At 37.2% G+C, this 15,673-nt stretch overlaps 2 protein-coding genes and 1 pseudogene across 19 annotated transcripts; 2 read left to right on the forward strand and 1 right to left on the reverse strand.

The window, feature by feature from the left end:
* Positions 1-883: 883 nt before the first annotated feature.
* Positions 884-7,198, forward strand: LOC107890134 (ATP-dependent zinc metalloprotease FTSH 10, mitochondrial-like; annotated as a pseudogene).
* An 813-nt stretch (positions 7,199-8,011) lies between these two features.
* Positions 8,012-10,543, forward strand: LOC107889654 (uncharacterized protein At5g02240). Of its 2 annotated transcripts, XM_016814159.2 has the most exons (7): positions 8,012-8,508; positions 9,040-9,311; positions 9,409-9,445; positions 9,544-9,641; positions 9,756-9,817; positions 9,967-10,090; positions 10,177-10,543. In XM_016814159.2, the coding sequence occupies exons 1-7, from the start codon at positions 8,223-8,225 to the stop codon at positions 10,294-10,296; spliced, it is 999 nt and encodes a 332-aa protein (XP_016669648.1). In that variant the 5' UTR covers positions 8,012-8,222; the 3' UTR covers positions 10,297-10,543. The 2 variants fall into 2 exon arrangements, with proteins under 2 accessions (XP_016669648.1, XP_016669649.1); XM_016814160.2 differs by lacking the exons at positions 9,409-9,445; positions 9,544-9,641 and having other exon boundaries at positions 8,039-8,508.
* A 422-nt stretch (positions 10,544-10,965) lies between these two features.
* Positions 10,966-15,673, reverse strand: LOC107889652 (telomere repeat-binding protein 2). Of its 17 annotated transcripts, none has more exons than XM_041076798.1 (11): positions 15,391-15,665; positions 15,042-15,102; positions 14,244-14,326; positions 13,431-14,151; positions 13,008-13,202; positions 12,844-12,906; positions 12,665-12,744; positions 12,213-12,424; positions 11,754-12,068; positions 11,602-11,665; positions 10,966-11,334 (listed from the first exon to the last, which is right to left on the reverse strand). In XM_041076798.1, exons 2-11 carry the CDS (start codon positions 15,046-15,048, stop codon positions 11,179-11,181), a joined length of 1,896 nt encoding a protein of 631 aa, XP_040932732.1. In that variant the 5' UTR covers positions 15,049-15,102; positions 15,391-15,665; the 3' UTR covers positions 10,966-11,178. The 17 variants fall into 17 exon arrangements, with proteins under 17 accessions (XP_040932732.1, XP_040932731.1, XP_040932741.1 ...); XM_041076797.1 differs by having other exon boundaries at positions 14,739-15,102; XM_041076807.1 differs by lacking the exon at positions 15,042-15,102 and having other exon boundaries at positions 11,565-11,665; positions 13,452-14,064; positions 14,244-14,384; positions 15,391-15,673.

Raw genomic sequence — 15,673 nt, forward strand, 5'->3', positions numbered from 1 at the left:
TGTTGAAGATAAAGTTTTGTGCATATTTTTGTATCAGTTTTTTTCTTCTTCTCATATAGAAATTGGAGCAAACTAGATGTTGTCCCCTCCATTGACAGGATTAATTTTGATTATCTGCTTCAGCTAATTATGCATGTCAGAGATCTGTCTATTGCATTATTGATCTACTTTTTTAATATGTTGGATATGGATGTGTTCGTCAATTCTATTGATGAATTTGGTATTGTCTTCAAGTTTTGCTTTGAAGATCTTAAACCAAATGTTTAGCCACTTTCTTCATAATTTTTTTTCTAGAACGTTCTACATGCAAAACAACCCTACTATTAAGTCGAGGTCAAATTAATCATGATGATGACTTTGATTATCCAACTTAAGTATCTCCATCAACCCAATTTAACTAATAATATATGCTCAACTGCCTAAAGGCTTCAATGATTTGTGCAGAAGGGTATATGTTATTTAAACATTAATATACACTCAATTATTATTTTTTACGTATAATTTTTTAGAGTACATTATAAATATTACATACTTGTACATTATAAATATTCAGTGGTTGACCTGACACTTGATGAATTAACCAGAAAATTATAACAACTACAGGAATAGGATATTCTTAGCAAAAGTCAACATATATAGGTACAAGCCTAAGCATAGAAACTCTTAATTTAAAGTCAAGAGGGCTCACACGTAAAATCTAAACCTCATAAACTTTCCTTCATCTGCTCCACCAGTTTCCTCCTCCTGGCTAATTATTGCATTGTCTCTTTGGGGTTATTCTTGTTGTAAAAGCTAAGTTTTTTTCCTCTTCTTATACTTCATCTTATTAGTAGTTCAATCAATGCAAGGCTTAATTTAGTTATCGTTGAGAATAAGTACTGTGATGGAGAAAGAGCAGAAGGATGATAGGTTTGGCTGCGAAGATGAACTTGTGAGAGAGCTTCTTGATGATGAGTCTCCTCTCTTTGTCCTACAGCAAGGAGCCAAATCTAAAACTTCAGGAGAAGATTCCACTAAGCGACTCATCTGTGCAGGGCCGAGGATTGAAGATATCCAGAATGCTTTGTCACTGAAAACATGGAACGGTACTCAATATCAAGTACAACAGCAAAACAGGTTAATTTGGTTTCCTCCTGGATTTTCCTTAACTAGTTTTCATTTGATATTTAAATGAACAATCTTTTCTTTTTTGCAGAATTAATTCGATACAGCAGGAAAGAGGTTTGACTAAGATTGAGAATAAGTATACTTTAAAGATAAAAAACTATGGCAATTGCATGGCAGATGATGGATATAAATGGAGGAAATATGGGCAAAAATGGATCAAAAACACCCCAAATCCAAGGTATGTAACTATCTTTCTCTTCTAAGCTAAATTGGTATCCGCAAGTAGAATATACTCATTTGTGTGAGGGTGGCAAAACTTTGAGACTTGAGGGTACCCAAGATAAACAATCATGACACGGCTCACGTCTCGCGGGCTGAATCGAGTCATGACACAGGACTGAAAGTTTTGCCGAGAATAGAAATCCCTTGAAACTTTCGATTCCCCTAACCACCTGACAGAAACGGATAAAAGGAAAGGAAAAGCATATGCATCACCCGACAAATATCATACGACAATATCCCTAGTCAAGTCTTAGAACTGGATTTGATAATGCCATCATCAGTTACTTTCCTTAGGACCTCTATATATCTTAAGTAATTTTGCATTTAAGGCGCATGTCCCAGTCCTTTTGTAATTGTTATCCCCACACATATCACGAGTTCAAAAGTATTGAAACCTAGCAGTACTAGGTGTTTACATAAAACCCTATCTTGTAGGTTTCAATCGCAAAACAACTCTATTTTTGGTGTAATTTACTCTTGTTAGGGATATGTAGGTCAATTATAAATGTAAAAAAAAGAAGTTCAAATTAAGTATTTTACCATTGTGCAACTAGTGACTATTAGAAGTGTGGCAATTCACTTGATCCGGATGGGTTGGGTCAGTTTTATTTAAATGATTCCATGTTAATCTTTTGAAGTGTTTAAGTAACAAGTGGCTTTGAAACAGGAGCTATTACAAGTGCAGGAACCCAAGATGCAGTGCAAAGAAGCAGGTGGAGAGGTCAAAAGATGAGCCAGATACGCTGATCATCACCTATGAAGGATTTCACCTGCACTTTGCCTATCCATATCTCCCACTCGATAACCACCACCAGCCTTCTCCAGATGATACCATTTCACCAGCCAAGAAGGCCAAGCAAGGCATTTCCGAAGCTGAATCACAAGTCCCGGAAACTATAGCAAATTATACCAACATCGAGCCACTGCCAAGCTCCATTGAGGGTTGCCCTCCAGAAATGAGTTTGGAAGCAGGGTTTAGCCAACAAGGGCTGCTCGAAGATGTGGTGCCTTGGGTGATAAGGAATCCTTCACATAACAATAATATTTCCTCCATTTCTTCGTCTTCTTCATCTTCTAATTACTCTCGTTCTCCTCCTGCTTCACCTTATTCACTATCTACTTCTCCTTTTTATGACCCATATTTAGATATATTAAGCATAAACTCTAGCATTAGGTAAATATTTTGTGCTTAGTGGGTAGAAAAGAAATAACCCAAACAATCTTCCAAGTCTCCACTATTGTATTTGTACCCTTTTTTTTAGTATCATATTTTCTTTCTAATCAAACGATGTTTTTCATTGAAGAATAATTTTTTAGAAATATTAAGTAGGATTTATAAATCATATACACCTATTCTTTTAAAACATTAAAATTTTAATCAAACACCATAAAATACGATATTGGATCACAAAATCACCACCTAAGGGTGAGCACTAATCAAATTAAAATATGAAAAAAAAAACTGACTGATTCGATTAGATCGTTCAGCGTGAAAAACTAGTCTTCACCCTAACTCAATTCTTGCGCATTTACAGCCCAATGAGGGAAAGGGATTTCTGGCCTATTCGGTTTGTTCATAACAACAACGACAACTCATTTTGGATTAGCCAGAGGCCCAGAAACCTGAAACTCAATTCGAAATGACAAAAATGAACTTGTTAAATACCGCGGCAGAGCAGCCATCTCTGCTCTGTGCCTCTTCAAAATCAAACAAGATAGAATAAGTAATTTTTTTTAAAGGTATTATTTTCTCATCAACCAAACAGAAGCCAAATTGGCAACTCATCCTTCGATAGTTATCCATTCTGAATCGGCTCATGTTAATATCGTTAGTCTATTGAAATGATTTTCTCTAGAATTGGTCGCTCTCTCTCCTGCTCGTCTCGTTTCAATTTCGAAAATGTAATAACATTTTCCTCTTTTGCTTTTAAATTCAATTCAGTCTCCAAGTTTTGTTATTTATTTTTTTTATGATGAAAATTTGAATATTCGTTTCTGCAGAATGTAATATCGAGAAATCTGTTATTGAATGAAAGGCATATACCAAGGCCTGTCGGAAATGCATGCATTTCACACTTCAGTTAAGGGTTAGGGCTGTTAAGGGGATATTTTGCACTAGCTGAAGCTGGGAAGAAGCTTGTTCTCAATGCACGATTGTCTATTTTGGATTCGATTCTCGGAAACCCTAGGATTAGGCGGCTTTTCTCCAGTGGTGGTCCTAAGAAAAGAAGTGAGTTAACACAATTCCCTATTTTTATATATGCATATATATTTTTTAAAAGTTACGCCTTTTATATTGACTTTTCTTTTAATTTTTAATTTTGTATTATTGTAGCTTATGAAAATTACCATCCAAAGAACAAGAAGAGAATTCCTAAGGCTAATGAACAGAAATCTGGAGGATCCATAGGTACTTCATGTAATAGATATCTTTTAAATTTTATTAACGAAAGATTAAACGACTTGGCGATTATTTAGAACTTTAGAAATAGGGAAATTGCTTTTGTCTGATTTAGTTGCAATGCTGAAGTAAGTGAAAACTGACATCAAATTCATACTTGTGTTGAAAGTGCATCTGATTAATATAAATTTTCTTATGTTCTTGTTCAAATATGCAATTCATGCCCATGAGAAATCCTATTTTCTAGTAAAAAAGATGTGGCTGAAAAAGATAAAGCATGTTGAAGTAAATGCCTATCGTGTATGGTTTATTTGGAAAAATATGGAACCACTATTAGTTGAAAAAGATTATAATTTCCACCCTCAACCCCCCCCCTCTCTCTGTTTGATGTGTTCTTCAGATTAGTTTCCAAGAGTTCAAAAACAACTCCTCGAACCTGGCTTGGTGGAAAAAATTGTTGTTACTAATAAATCAGTTGCAAAAGTGTATGCGAGGAGCACGCCGTGTGATGCAAATCAAACTACTGATGATGCTATAGAATCTCCTACCACTGGAGCCCCTACCAAAAGAAAGATAAGCCAAAATAAGTACTACTTTACATAGGGAGTGTTGAATCTTTCGAGGAGAAGCTAGAGGAAGTCCAAGAAGCATTGGGGATAGATCCTCATAATTATGTACCTGTAACTTATGTAAGTGAAGTGAACCGGTTCCAGGAGTTGCTGCGCTTTGGACCCACACTCTTGCTCTTAGGGACCTTTTGGTTTATGGGGAGAAGAATGCAAAGTGGATTTGAAGTTGGTGATCCTGGGGGACGAGGTGGTCGTGGAATATTTAATATTGGAAAGGCGCAGATCAAAAAAATGGACAAGAATGCGAAGGACAAGGTAACCCATTGTTAGAAGTTTGCTTTGAGACTTTAGTGCTGTTATCTTACCTGTTTACAAAGTAAGTTTTGAAGGTAATCATCTTGATAATGGTTTACATTTTGTCTTGTTGTCTCAGGTCCTTTTTAATGATGTTGCTGGCTGTGATGAGGCAAAGCAAGAAATTATGGAGTTTGTGCATTTCTTAAAGAACCCTAAGAAATATGAGGAATTAGGAGCTAAGATTCCCAAAGGTGCATTTTTTGTTGGTCTTTCTGGCACAGGGAAGACACTTCTTGCTAAGGCAACTGCTGGTGAATCCGGTGTGCCTTTCCTCTCAATGTCTGGATCAGATTTTATGAAAATGTTTGTTGGAGTTGGGCCGTCAAGAGTGAGAAGCTTATTCCAAGAGGCAAGGCAATGTGCTCCTAGTATCATATTTATTGATGAGATTGATGCAATAGGTAGAGCAAGGGGTCGTGGAGGCTTTTCTGGTGGCAATGGCGAGCGTGAAAGTACTCTTAATCAGTTGCTTGTAGAAATGCGCGGATTTGGAACAACTTCTGGAGTTGTTGGGTTTGATGGCACTAATAGGCCTAATATTTTAGACAGAGCCCTGTTAAGACCAGGTTGGTTTGATCGTCAAATTACAGTTGACTACTTGACATTAAGGGTCGTGGCGAAGTCTTTCAGATATACTTGAAGAAACTAAAACTTGATAATGAGCCATCATATTGCTCTCAGTGACTTGCCGCTCTAACCCCTGGCTTTGCTGGAGCAGACATTGCAAACGTTTTCAATGAAGCAGCATTGATTGCTGCCAGAAATGGAAGTGCTGTGATAACCATGGAACATTTTGAGGCAGCTGTAGACAGAGTAATAGGTGGTTTAGAAAAGAAGAACAAGGTGTGTTGTTCCTCACCCTCTGTCTCTTTCGTTTACTGATGGACTGCGATACTATCTCGATTGGTCTATGTTGTTGATTATGTTTATGGAGATGTAATTGAGTGTGTAGAAGAGTGATTTTGAATTTTCAATGTTAAAATCAGGTTCTCCATTTTCCTCTGTAGTGGTATAATACATTTCAGGTTTTTTGTGTAAAGTTTGTACCAAGAACAGAATGTCTTTTTATCACTTGTTCTCTGTATGATGTTCATTCTTCAGCTTATGTAGTGTCTAATAGAGACATGATTTATCCTTTTCTCAGTTCTGACTAATTTCTGCAAGTATGCGATGAAGATTTGTCGTCTTCAACATTTTTGGTCTGGTATGCAGGTTATAAGCAAGTTGGAAAGTCGAACAGTCGCTTACCATGAATCTGGCCATGCTGTTGCTGGTTGATTCTTGGAACATGCGGAACCATTGCTTAAAGTAACTATTGTTCCTTGTGGTATCGCAACATTAGGATTTGCACAGTATGTTCCCAATGAAAATCTTCTAATGACCAAAGAGCAGCTTTCTGATGTGACTTGCATGACACTAGGTGGTCGAGATGCTAAGCAGGTGAAATTTCAGTTCGCCTCCTCACACTTTTCTTTGTCTATCTTAATATCTTCCAGAATTAGTAACATGAAACTTATTTAGAACTTAAGATCTGATTAGCAATATCATATGTTTGTTGCCTCTAACTTGAATCATGTCTGCATAATTGCTGCGTGCTTGACCATTCAGTTCCGAGGTTGAACTTGAAACAGAAGCTTTAGTATCTTGTCTTCAGGTATCGTCTAGAAAGGGGCTCGTTTGTTGCAGTTTTACATTTTCTTCCATATACATGTTTTCGCCGTAATATTTTGCACTTTTCAGTGCCATTGATATCTTAATTATAGAAATTTTGCCTGTGCATGGAATCGAATGCTTCCATGTTGCATGGTAGATTTCTAACCAAGTATTAGATCGTGGTATGTGGAGTAGGTTTTGTTGAGGAAGATATCAACTGGAGCGCAGAGTGACTTGAAGAAAGTAACCAAGATGACCTATACCCAGGTGGCAGTGTATGGTTTCAGTGACAAGGTTGGTTTGCTTTCTTTCCCTCAAAGGGACGCATTCGAGATGACCAAGCCTTACAGCAGCAAGACTGGTGCAATAATTGACAGCGAAGTAAGAAAGTGGGTGGTTAAGGCATATGAACGAACAATGCAGCTGATAGAGGAGCACAAAGAGCATGTGACTCAGGTCGCAGAATTGCTTCTTGAAAAGACGTCCTTCACCAGGAGGACTTGGTTCGGCTCCTAGGGAAACGGCCTTTTAAGTCGAGTGAACCCACAAATTATGAAAGGTTTAAACAAGGGTTCCAAGAAGAAAACAAGGAACCCAAGGACACAAAAGACGAAGGTAGAACTGCAGGGGATGATGGTTCAACTCCCTTGGAACCTGAGGTGGTGCCTGCATAGTTCTCTCCTATGGTTGTCTAAAAATATATTCTTTTCAGATGTTAATTAATATACTCATTTCGCCTCCAATTTATCCAAACCAAACTTGAAGCTGTAAAAGGGAAAACCGAATGTCTAAACCGACAATGAGATAGTCCTCCGATTTTGGTCTTAAATTAAGCTACTGATTTGATTTGTTCATGGTTTGCTTATCTAAGCTGTGTCAATCTAGCATCGTTGTTGGCACAGCTTTTAAGGTTAAAATCTGTTTCCTACAGCAAGAACAATGCTAAACATAAAAAATAAAGGTTAAAAGCTGTGTCATATGATTCTCTTTGCTCGCTACTCTTTGCGCGTAATACTTGTACTAATCAAAAGTTCACAGTCTATTTTATATTTCAATTTTTTTCTCCTGAAATTTTAAACGTCACAAATTTACAAACTAATATATAAATAGTTTTTTCTTTGATTTTTGACATTAACTATTAGATTAACTTGGATCTAAAGTATGTTCTACTCATTAATAGGTACTAATCTACTGTACCGATTATCGAATCGTCATTTGAAACTTACTAGTCGAACTCAAAAAAACTTTAAGTTTAAATAAGAATTTTCTAATAATTCATTCAAGATTTGAATGAAAACATTTAATTAAATAGTTCAACCATCATTTTGAAATTTTTAAAAATTAAATTATCAAAATATTAAGTTATTAATAGTTGAAAGACCCTTTGGTGAAATTTACCCAAAAATAAATTTAGTTTCTACGGTTAAAATTGACAAACAAACCATGGAGTTAGAAAATTGTGCAGTTTTCTTTATAAATTATATGTTATGTTTACTAAGAATTAAAGAATCTGAATTTGAGTGGAAATAAGAAAAAGTGGCATTTAATTAGCAATTAAAGAGGGGGTTCAACAAAATGATGGGCCTCAACAGATTCACCGAACACAATAAATTCATGGGCTAACCAATTTAACGGCAATAAAAGTAGTGAAGAGGATGGGATAAGGGAGATGGGCAGTAGGAGGATAAGAAAATTCATAATATATTATAATATTATAAACATTTCTTACAATTCAACTACCTCTTTGTAACGGCAGCAACCAATCCAAAACCTTTAATTTATTCCTCGTCACAATTTTGCTAGCCTTACCGGCGGTCGGATACAACCCACCCTAACCCAACCCTTCTGGATCAATGGCTACGCTTACACGTGTCCCATTGGTATTTTCCAGCAACAGGGTTGCACCAGCTCCAGCTGCTTCATTAAATCATAAATGTAATTGCGTGGCGTCATCATCACCCTTAACAAGAAAACTTCCACATTGTTCTACTCCCTCCTCTCTTAGCTTCAACCCTTTTTCATCTTCATTCCCTTCTTTCTCAACGCGACAAAACAAGGGTTTTAGGAGAACATCTCTGGTAGTAGCTTCCATGGCTGATCTCAGCACTGTGCTTGTCACTGGAGCCGCTGGCAGAACAGGTTCTCTCTCTCTCTTTCTCTTGATATATTAAGAGGAGTTCTGTTAATGGGTGAATTGGGTTTTGGGGGGTTTTAGGGAGTTCTGTTGGTATGCCGAGAAATTTGGTTGCGAATAGTGTGATAACCTTGGAGTTTGTCATGGATTTATGATATTTCTGTTGTTTTCAAGTTAATGAGCATATCAATGTTTATTTCGATTGCTATGGTTTCTTGCAATTACAAGGAAAAATTGTTACTCTATAGGATAATTGGAGGCAAATTTAGCCCTTCTTATTGGTTTTCTTTAATGCTTTACATAAGGCTTCTTAGTGTCGATTCAGTAGGCTGTTGTGCTGTATGTATAATTAATCTTAATATAGGCTTCAAATGGAGTTGAACAAAAATGATCTCGATGGGATGCTTAGATGAGTTGCATTTATGTTTTCCTCTGCTTATTATCTATTTCGTAGCCATGGTGGTTCCGTTTTTCAATCGAAGATTGGCTGTTAATGTCCTGGGATTAACATGAATCTATGTGTGGGAGTTTGGCAGGTCAGATAGTTTACAAGAAGCTGAAAGAGAGGTCCGATCAGTTTGTTGTGAGAGGATTGGTTAGAACTCCAGAAAGCAAGGAGACAATTGGTGGAGCAGATGATGTGTTTGTTGGGGATATCAGGGATACCACAACTCTGGTTCCTGCCATGCAAGGAATTGATGCACTCATAATTCTTACTAGTGCTGTTCCTAGAATGAAACCTGGGTTTGATCCGACGAAAGGCGGAAGGCCTGAGTTCTATTTTGAAGATGGAGCATACCCTGAGCAAGTAAACCATTTTCATCTTCTAATTCTATGATTGTTAGTCTTGTTTTCTATTGTTCTTCACTAGATTGATGTTAAGGCTATCTTATCATGTTTCTTAGATTGACTGGATTGGTCAGAAAAACCAAATAGATGTTGATGAGTTGTTCATCTAAATTGTTCCTAAATGTTCACTCTACATGTCCAGTTTTTACTTAACCGAACCATATAATAAAAACCCATATTGAAATGGGCAGCTAAGGAGGCTGGAGTGAAGCAAATTGTGTTGGTTGGGTCCATGGGTGGAACAAACCCTAACCATCCCTTGAACAGCTTGGGCAATGGGAACATTTTGGTTAGCATCCTTTTCAGTACTAATAAACTGCTCCCTCATTTGCTTGCCCTCCTGCTCGAGAGAATAGTGAGTACTGATGAATTATTTAGTTTCTTTTTTTTTTCTCTTTCACAGGTCTGGAAGAGAAAGGCTGAGCAGTATTTGGCCGACTCTGGCGTCCCATACACAATTATCAGGTAGACAACCACTGGTCGTTTAATATTGTCGGTGTCCCTTATTTTCCCCCTCTCTATTCTACTAGTGGAAATGCTATTGACTTCAAAATTATTGTTTGTTAAATCCGTATGACTTTACAACTAACAGTGATCCTTTGTGGCCAAGTTAGGGCTGGAGGGCTGCAAGATAGAGATGGTGGCATCAGAGAACTACTTGTCGGGAAGGATGATGAGCTTCTTCAGACTGAAACAAAAACAATTGCCAGGCCTGATGTAGCAGAAGTCTGCATTCAGGTATCGCCTTTCACATATTTATAATCCTCACCGTTGACATTGGATTGCCATAATCGTGCACATTTATTTGTTTTCTTTTCAAACAGGCACTGAAATTTGAGGAGGCCAAATTTAAGGCGTTTGATTTAGCCTCGAAACCTGAGGGAGTTGGAAACCCAACAAAGGATTTTAAGGCTCTTTTTTCCCAGATCACTACTCGTTTCTAATTCTCAAGTTCCATAACTTCCGTCTTAGACTTTGAGTGATGTTATGCTCCTAAAGACTTTTTATCAGTATCTCAAACTTCTAAAACCATGCTATGATCTGCAGAGAGGTATACAAACAAGCAACTCTCAGCTGGTCTACTAAGGTGATGGTGTGATGATATTATCAAAGAAGTAGCATTCCTAGTGTTATTTTTGTCTGACATTGCTATGGAACTCGATATTTGAGTAATATTTGCTCTCATCTCTATCTTTTGATTTGCTTTGAAAGCCATACAATTTTTAGGAACATGAGATATGACATGGAGACTGTTGTAAAAGGAACAGCCAAAACATCATGTAATAAAGTTGTTTGAGAAAAGGAAATTGTTTGCACTAAGAACCAGAATATTATTTGCAATGATGGGCAAACTATAGCAGTAGTTTTATCCCCCCTGCTAATGTGAAATTGCCCCCAGCAAGCTATCAAAATCTACTGAAGGACATCAGGGTTTATACATTCGTTAGAAACAGCTTCCAGATATAATAGATTGATTCTTTGTTTATCCCAATTGCCCTTTATTAAGTAAACTTTAGACATATTCCACAATATTAAGTAAAAGAATCACATTTACTGAAATATTCTTTCATGAACATTTCCTGTTAAAACAAAAAACAATGATACAATGTTGGTAGAAATTAAAATTCAAACTATTATTACAAAAGCATCTAAGCATACATTTGTTTATTCAACAAATCATGTAACCGAACTCTATCCGACAAAGGCAGATGGTTTGGTTTCAGGTCAACTTTGAAGTGAGAGCATACTATTACTAAACATAATTTTCATTTACAGAAGATTTCACTACACAGATTTATAAGATCGACCAGAGATGTAGTCAAACCTCAGACACCTGATTTTAGTTGCTGTTGCTTAGCCTGCTGTTGGGACCGATAGGCATGGACCGCAAGGACCCTGTCCAAAAGCTCTTGTGGCACGGGTTCTCCTCTCCTTTGCTGAGGAGAGATTCTTGCTGTATGGACCAATGTCTTCCACTTATCCTGTACCATATTCCCTCAACTATGTGAAAAATCCTCTAACACGTATACAATATTCAACAACTAAAGAATCTCAAGATAATGGAATCCAGTTCGGAAAACCAAACCCTGGAAGAGTGGTGAAGGAAACTTTAAAAGAACTAATTACTAAAAAAAATTTATACATAAAACCACGCAGTTGTTCTAAACATATTCAGTAATGAAAGGTCAGTAGGGAATGGACAACAATGAACCTCCAATCTGAAGCAGAAACAAAAATGGACCATTCACCTTCAAATCCACATATGTACGATGCTTTGCGTTGTCAAAAGCACGTAATTTGACATCACGCCACCTACAAAAAAATTAAAAGAAGCTTAGCCCAAAGCACCAGAGTCAGCAAATCAAACATTCATCAACCAAAGGATGATTGTAAAAGTAACCTTCCGGTTCCTAGTTTCTCAACTGCCTGAACCAATGCTTCTACTTCTGAAACAGAGAAGGGTCTTCTGATACGCCGCTGGACAAACTCGCGACGCCCAGCTCTGTGATGAATCGGAACCACAGCCAATGCCTCCCCACTAATGGCTGGGACTGATACTCGAGATTGGGAATTCGGAAGAGTAGTACTAGCTGATATATTGGGAAGAGAGGGAACTAGGTGATGGTCCCTTTGAGCACCATTGATGCAACCAGCCACAGGAGGATCAAGGGAGATGCTAGAAGTCCTCGGATCTAGAGTAAAAGATGTCGCATGACTAGAAGACAAACAATTAAACCATCAAAATTTTTGAAAAGAGAGCAAGAGCACGGACCACGAAGTGAAGACAGAATGAGAAGAAGGAAAGAGGAGAGGATGGAGGACAATTGAAAGGTCACCCTAACAAATACTAAATACTTACCTTGTTATCCCCTGCTCTCCCAAGCATCGAGGTAGTTTAATTTGTGCGTGCCTGGGCTCCAACATAAATCCCAAATTACGATGCTTGCCATCTCGAGAAATACCAGTCTGAATTAGAGTTTTACTGTCATCTCTAACCTTCTTTCCTTGAAGAAGGATGCCGACATGTAAGCCATCTCCAAGTACAGTAGTCACTGCTTCCATGACTGACCTCTATAATAACCACTGGACATTAATTATCAGCAATATACAGATAGGAACCAATATGCTTGACTTCATATCTATGAAATTGAAGAATAAGAAGCCGCTTCATCTCTGATATGGTCATACATTATTTCTTGAAATGACCTATGCACCGGTGATAAGAATATGCATTTTATCGAATGGATAAAATTTTGTACATAAAAGATAAGAAAATAATCAAATAACAGCAAAGAAGGCAGTACTGCATACTTTCAGTGAACCAACAGTGGCGGTTGTAGGAATCTCAACAAGAAGTTCTGGAACCTTGAAGGATTTAATCCGAAGCTTCACTGAATAAACCCGAAAAAGAAAAGGAAGAAAGGTTAGAATGGATGGATAATACGGCCATCAGATCACATACTAAAACATTGCACCAAAGATCTTCATACCATTACGGTCTCTGGACCCAGGATGTGGATGTGGACTTGCAACTGAGGATGCCACTCTAATGGCTGCACGTAAGAGGACGGATTATTCAGAAAAAACTGAATCTATCCCTAAAGCCAAAGAGCAGAAAATAAACGAAAAGCAGAAGCTGGCAGCCAAATTGAACCTGCACAATAATTATCATCATCGACTCTCTTGTCAGCAGCAGAATTGAATCTGTCATCAAGCTGAAAGCCTCGATCCGACCCAGAGAAGCGGCATTGATTAAAGAAATCCCTTCTCTTCAAAGGAGAGATCCTCTTCGATCTTTGACGACTATAACTAGTTCTCCCATCGTGGAAAATCTTTCTTCTTTTCCCATCTGAAAACATTACTTAATCAGGAAATAGCATTTAGTCAAGAAGGTAATTTATGCTGCTAAAAGAACAACTATGGGAATGAATGCCTACCATATCCAGTAACATAAGCAAGAACTTATTACTAGTCGCAAACTTCAGCGACTTCAATAGACTGTATCATGACATCTAGAATTACATTCATACTACAAGAGCAGAATCCATTATTAATATACCATAGGATGGTCATATACCATTTCTAAAGGAAGCCCCACCATTCAAATTCGGAGATACTCTCCAACGTCTGGATGAAGACAGGTTCTTAATTCTTTGATCTGCCATGTAATTTCCGTTATCATCTCTACTAACTGTCTCTATAGTATCAGAACGCCTAGAAGGACCCAGAGTTGTCCAATCCTTGAACAATGATGTCTTGCTTCCTGAACAGAAATAATGAGGAGGTTTACAGTCCATTTCCAACGCATCCAAACTGCCTGTAGGCTGAAGAGTTTCACTTTTTACAGTTTGAATGATTGAAAGTTCAGCTCTTGCATCCTCAAATTGCCCTACAGAAAATTCCCCAGATATAAGAGAAGAAATGCCTAATTCAGAAGAATGGTTTGCGTTTCTACCACTGACATTGGCCAACTTATCGAAGCCCTTTAAACTTGAATAGGGTTTCAAATTAAACTGGTCTGGAGCATGTGAGAACTTATTCACTGTACGGATTTGGTGATAACCAGATAAAGTTTTTTCATTGTACGTTTCCTTATCGGAAAGGTTGCACTTCGATGATTGAATCTCATCCTCTTGTTCCTTTAAAACACGATTCTTACAAGCATTTTGCTGATCCTTTTTACAGTTAGGAGGCACAAAAGTTTCACCTTCCTGCAAAAAATCACCAGCTACACTAACCAAAATTTCGAAAGCATGTTTCTCATTGTTCCCACTTTTCTTCCTAATTGGCACCCTAACCTAAAACCAGCAGCAAGCAATAACAGTATTTTAAAAAAGAAAAAAAAACTATTTTTTGAACATAAAAAATACGAACATGAGCATTTCTTTACCCTTGCTGATCTAGAAGCTCGAGGGAACACAGGCACCTGGTAGCCGATGAAACCATATTCCAATCTTGTCTGTGACACCATGTCTTAGGCACTCATTGAAAAAAGAACTCATTAAGCATAACCAACGAGGTAGACTAGATTCTGTAAATGAGAAAAATAAATACAGCAAACGAATAGTACGAAATTGATGATCCAAAATGATTCAGAAATATGAAAACTGAAAACCGAAGCCCAAAAAGTTAGAAAACTCAACAAATTGAACAAGAGATTTTGCCTGAACAAGAAAGAAGAAAGATAGATGCATGTAAAAACAAGCAAGCAATGGCATCTCATTTAAGGATGAATGAGGCAGGCGTAAACTTAGTACGTATTCAAAGGTTTCGAGTCTAATACGAGCAATACAGCATGGTTCAGTCACCTATACAGCAATGCCTATGAGAAAACAAAAATTGAACTCCATCGACTCCATAGCATATTGGTAAATGAAAATCGTACCTAAAAACATGATTTATCGATGGCATAATGAAACCAAAGGCAGCCCTCATAACATATAATGCAACCTAAGGCAGTCAGATAATTCTATACCATCAAAATAGGGGAATCCGGAAACGGAACAGTTCTTTACAAACCACTAGGCATCAATGTTACTTGGACTCTAAAATACAGGTCCGACATGAATATACTCGATTTTTCAAAGTATTTGAAGGATCATAATCTAGTATCTATATGTGTGGGATAAAGAAAAAAAAACAAAAAAAACACCTACATTTGAAAAGGGAAATTCAGACAGAAAGATACTAGACATTCAAAAATGGTGTAAGAGGAAAATCAATTTCAGTCCATGTCTTGTAATTTATTACTGCAATAAAATAACAAAACCAGGACAGCACATGTCAAAAGAATTATCTCATTGAATATTATTTTATAATTTAGAGAACTGGGCTTTTTAGATCCTCAAAATCTAATCATCTGTAAACACAACTAGAAATAAAAAATCAAAATGTTCCACTTGGAATAACAAACTTCTCAAATACTCAAAGCCAAAAACTACCTTAAAACTTTCCACCGAGCAGAAAACAATGTCCTAAATGACCCAAAATTTGCAAGTTTTACGACCAAGACAAAAAAAAATTGAAAAAAAACTCACCTCTAAAAATGGGTTTTTTGAGTTTGTGTCTGATCAATATAAAACCCCCATGAAACCACCCAAAACTGCAACTTTTTTTGGTTAAACCCACGAAAAAAAACTGCTTACATTTATATAAGTTGTGGCTTTAACTGGACTAACCGGTGAGTTTACCGGTCACAGAAGGGTAAAGCAAAAATTACATTGGACCAATTCCTCCGTTTTGGTTGATCCACTCCTGTCTGTATCAGTTCTATAGGAGACACATGGAAGCCTGTCCTTCCATTTTGGTTAATCTTATTCT

Source organism: Gossypium hirsutum, chromosome A09, assembly GCF_007990345.1.
Source record: "Gossypium hirsutum isolate 1008001.06 chromosome A09, Gossypium_hirsutum_v2.1, whole genome shotgun sequence".
Taxonomy (NCBI): domain Eukaryota; kingdom Viridiplantae; phylum Streptophyta; class Magnoliopsida; order Malvales; family Malvaceae; genus Gossypium; species Gossypium hirsutum.

Coding starts and splice junctions, on each gene's coding strand:
- LOC107889654 (XM_016814159.2), top strand. CDS start 8,223: ATGGCTACGCTTACACGTGTCCCATTGGTATTTTCCAGCAACAGGGTT. Junction 9,312..9,408: donor ATGGAGCATACCCTGAGCAA/GTAAACCATTTT, acceptor CATGTTTCTTAG/ATTGACTGGATTGGTCAGAA. Junction 9,818..9,966: donor GTCCCATACACAATTATCAG/GTAGACAACCAC, acceptor TGGCCAAGTTAG/GGCTGGAGGGCTGCAAGATA.
- LOC107889652 (XM_041076797.1), bottom strand. Junction 13,203..13,430: donor TGGGGCTTCCTTTAGAAATG/GTATATGACCAT, acceptor TAATGTTTTCAG/ATGGGAAAAGAAGAAAGATT. Junction 12,907..13,007: donor TGATGATAATTATTGTGCAG/GTTCAATTTGGC, acceptor TCTTACGTGCAG/CCATTAGAGTGGCATCCTCA.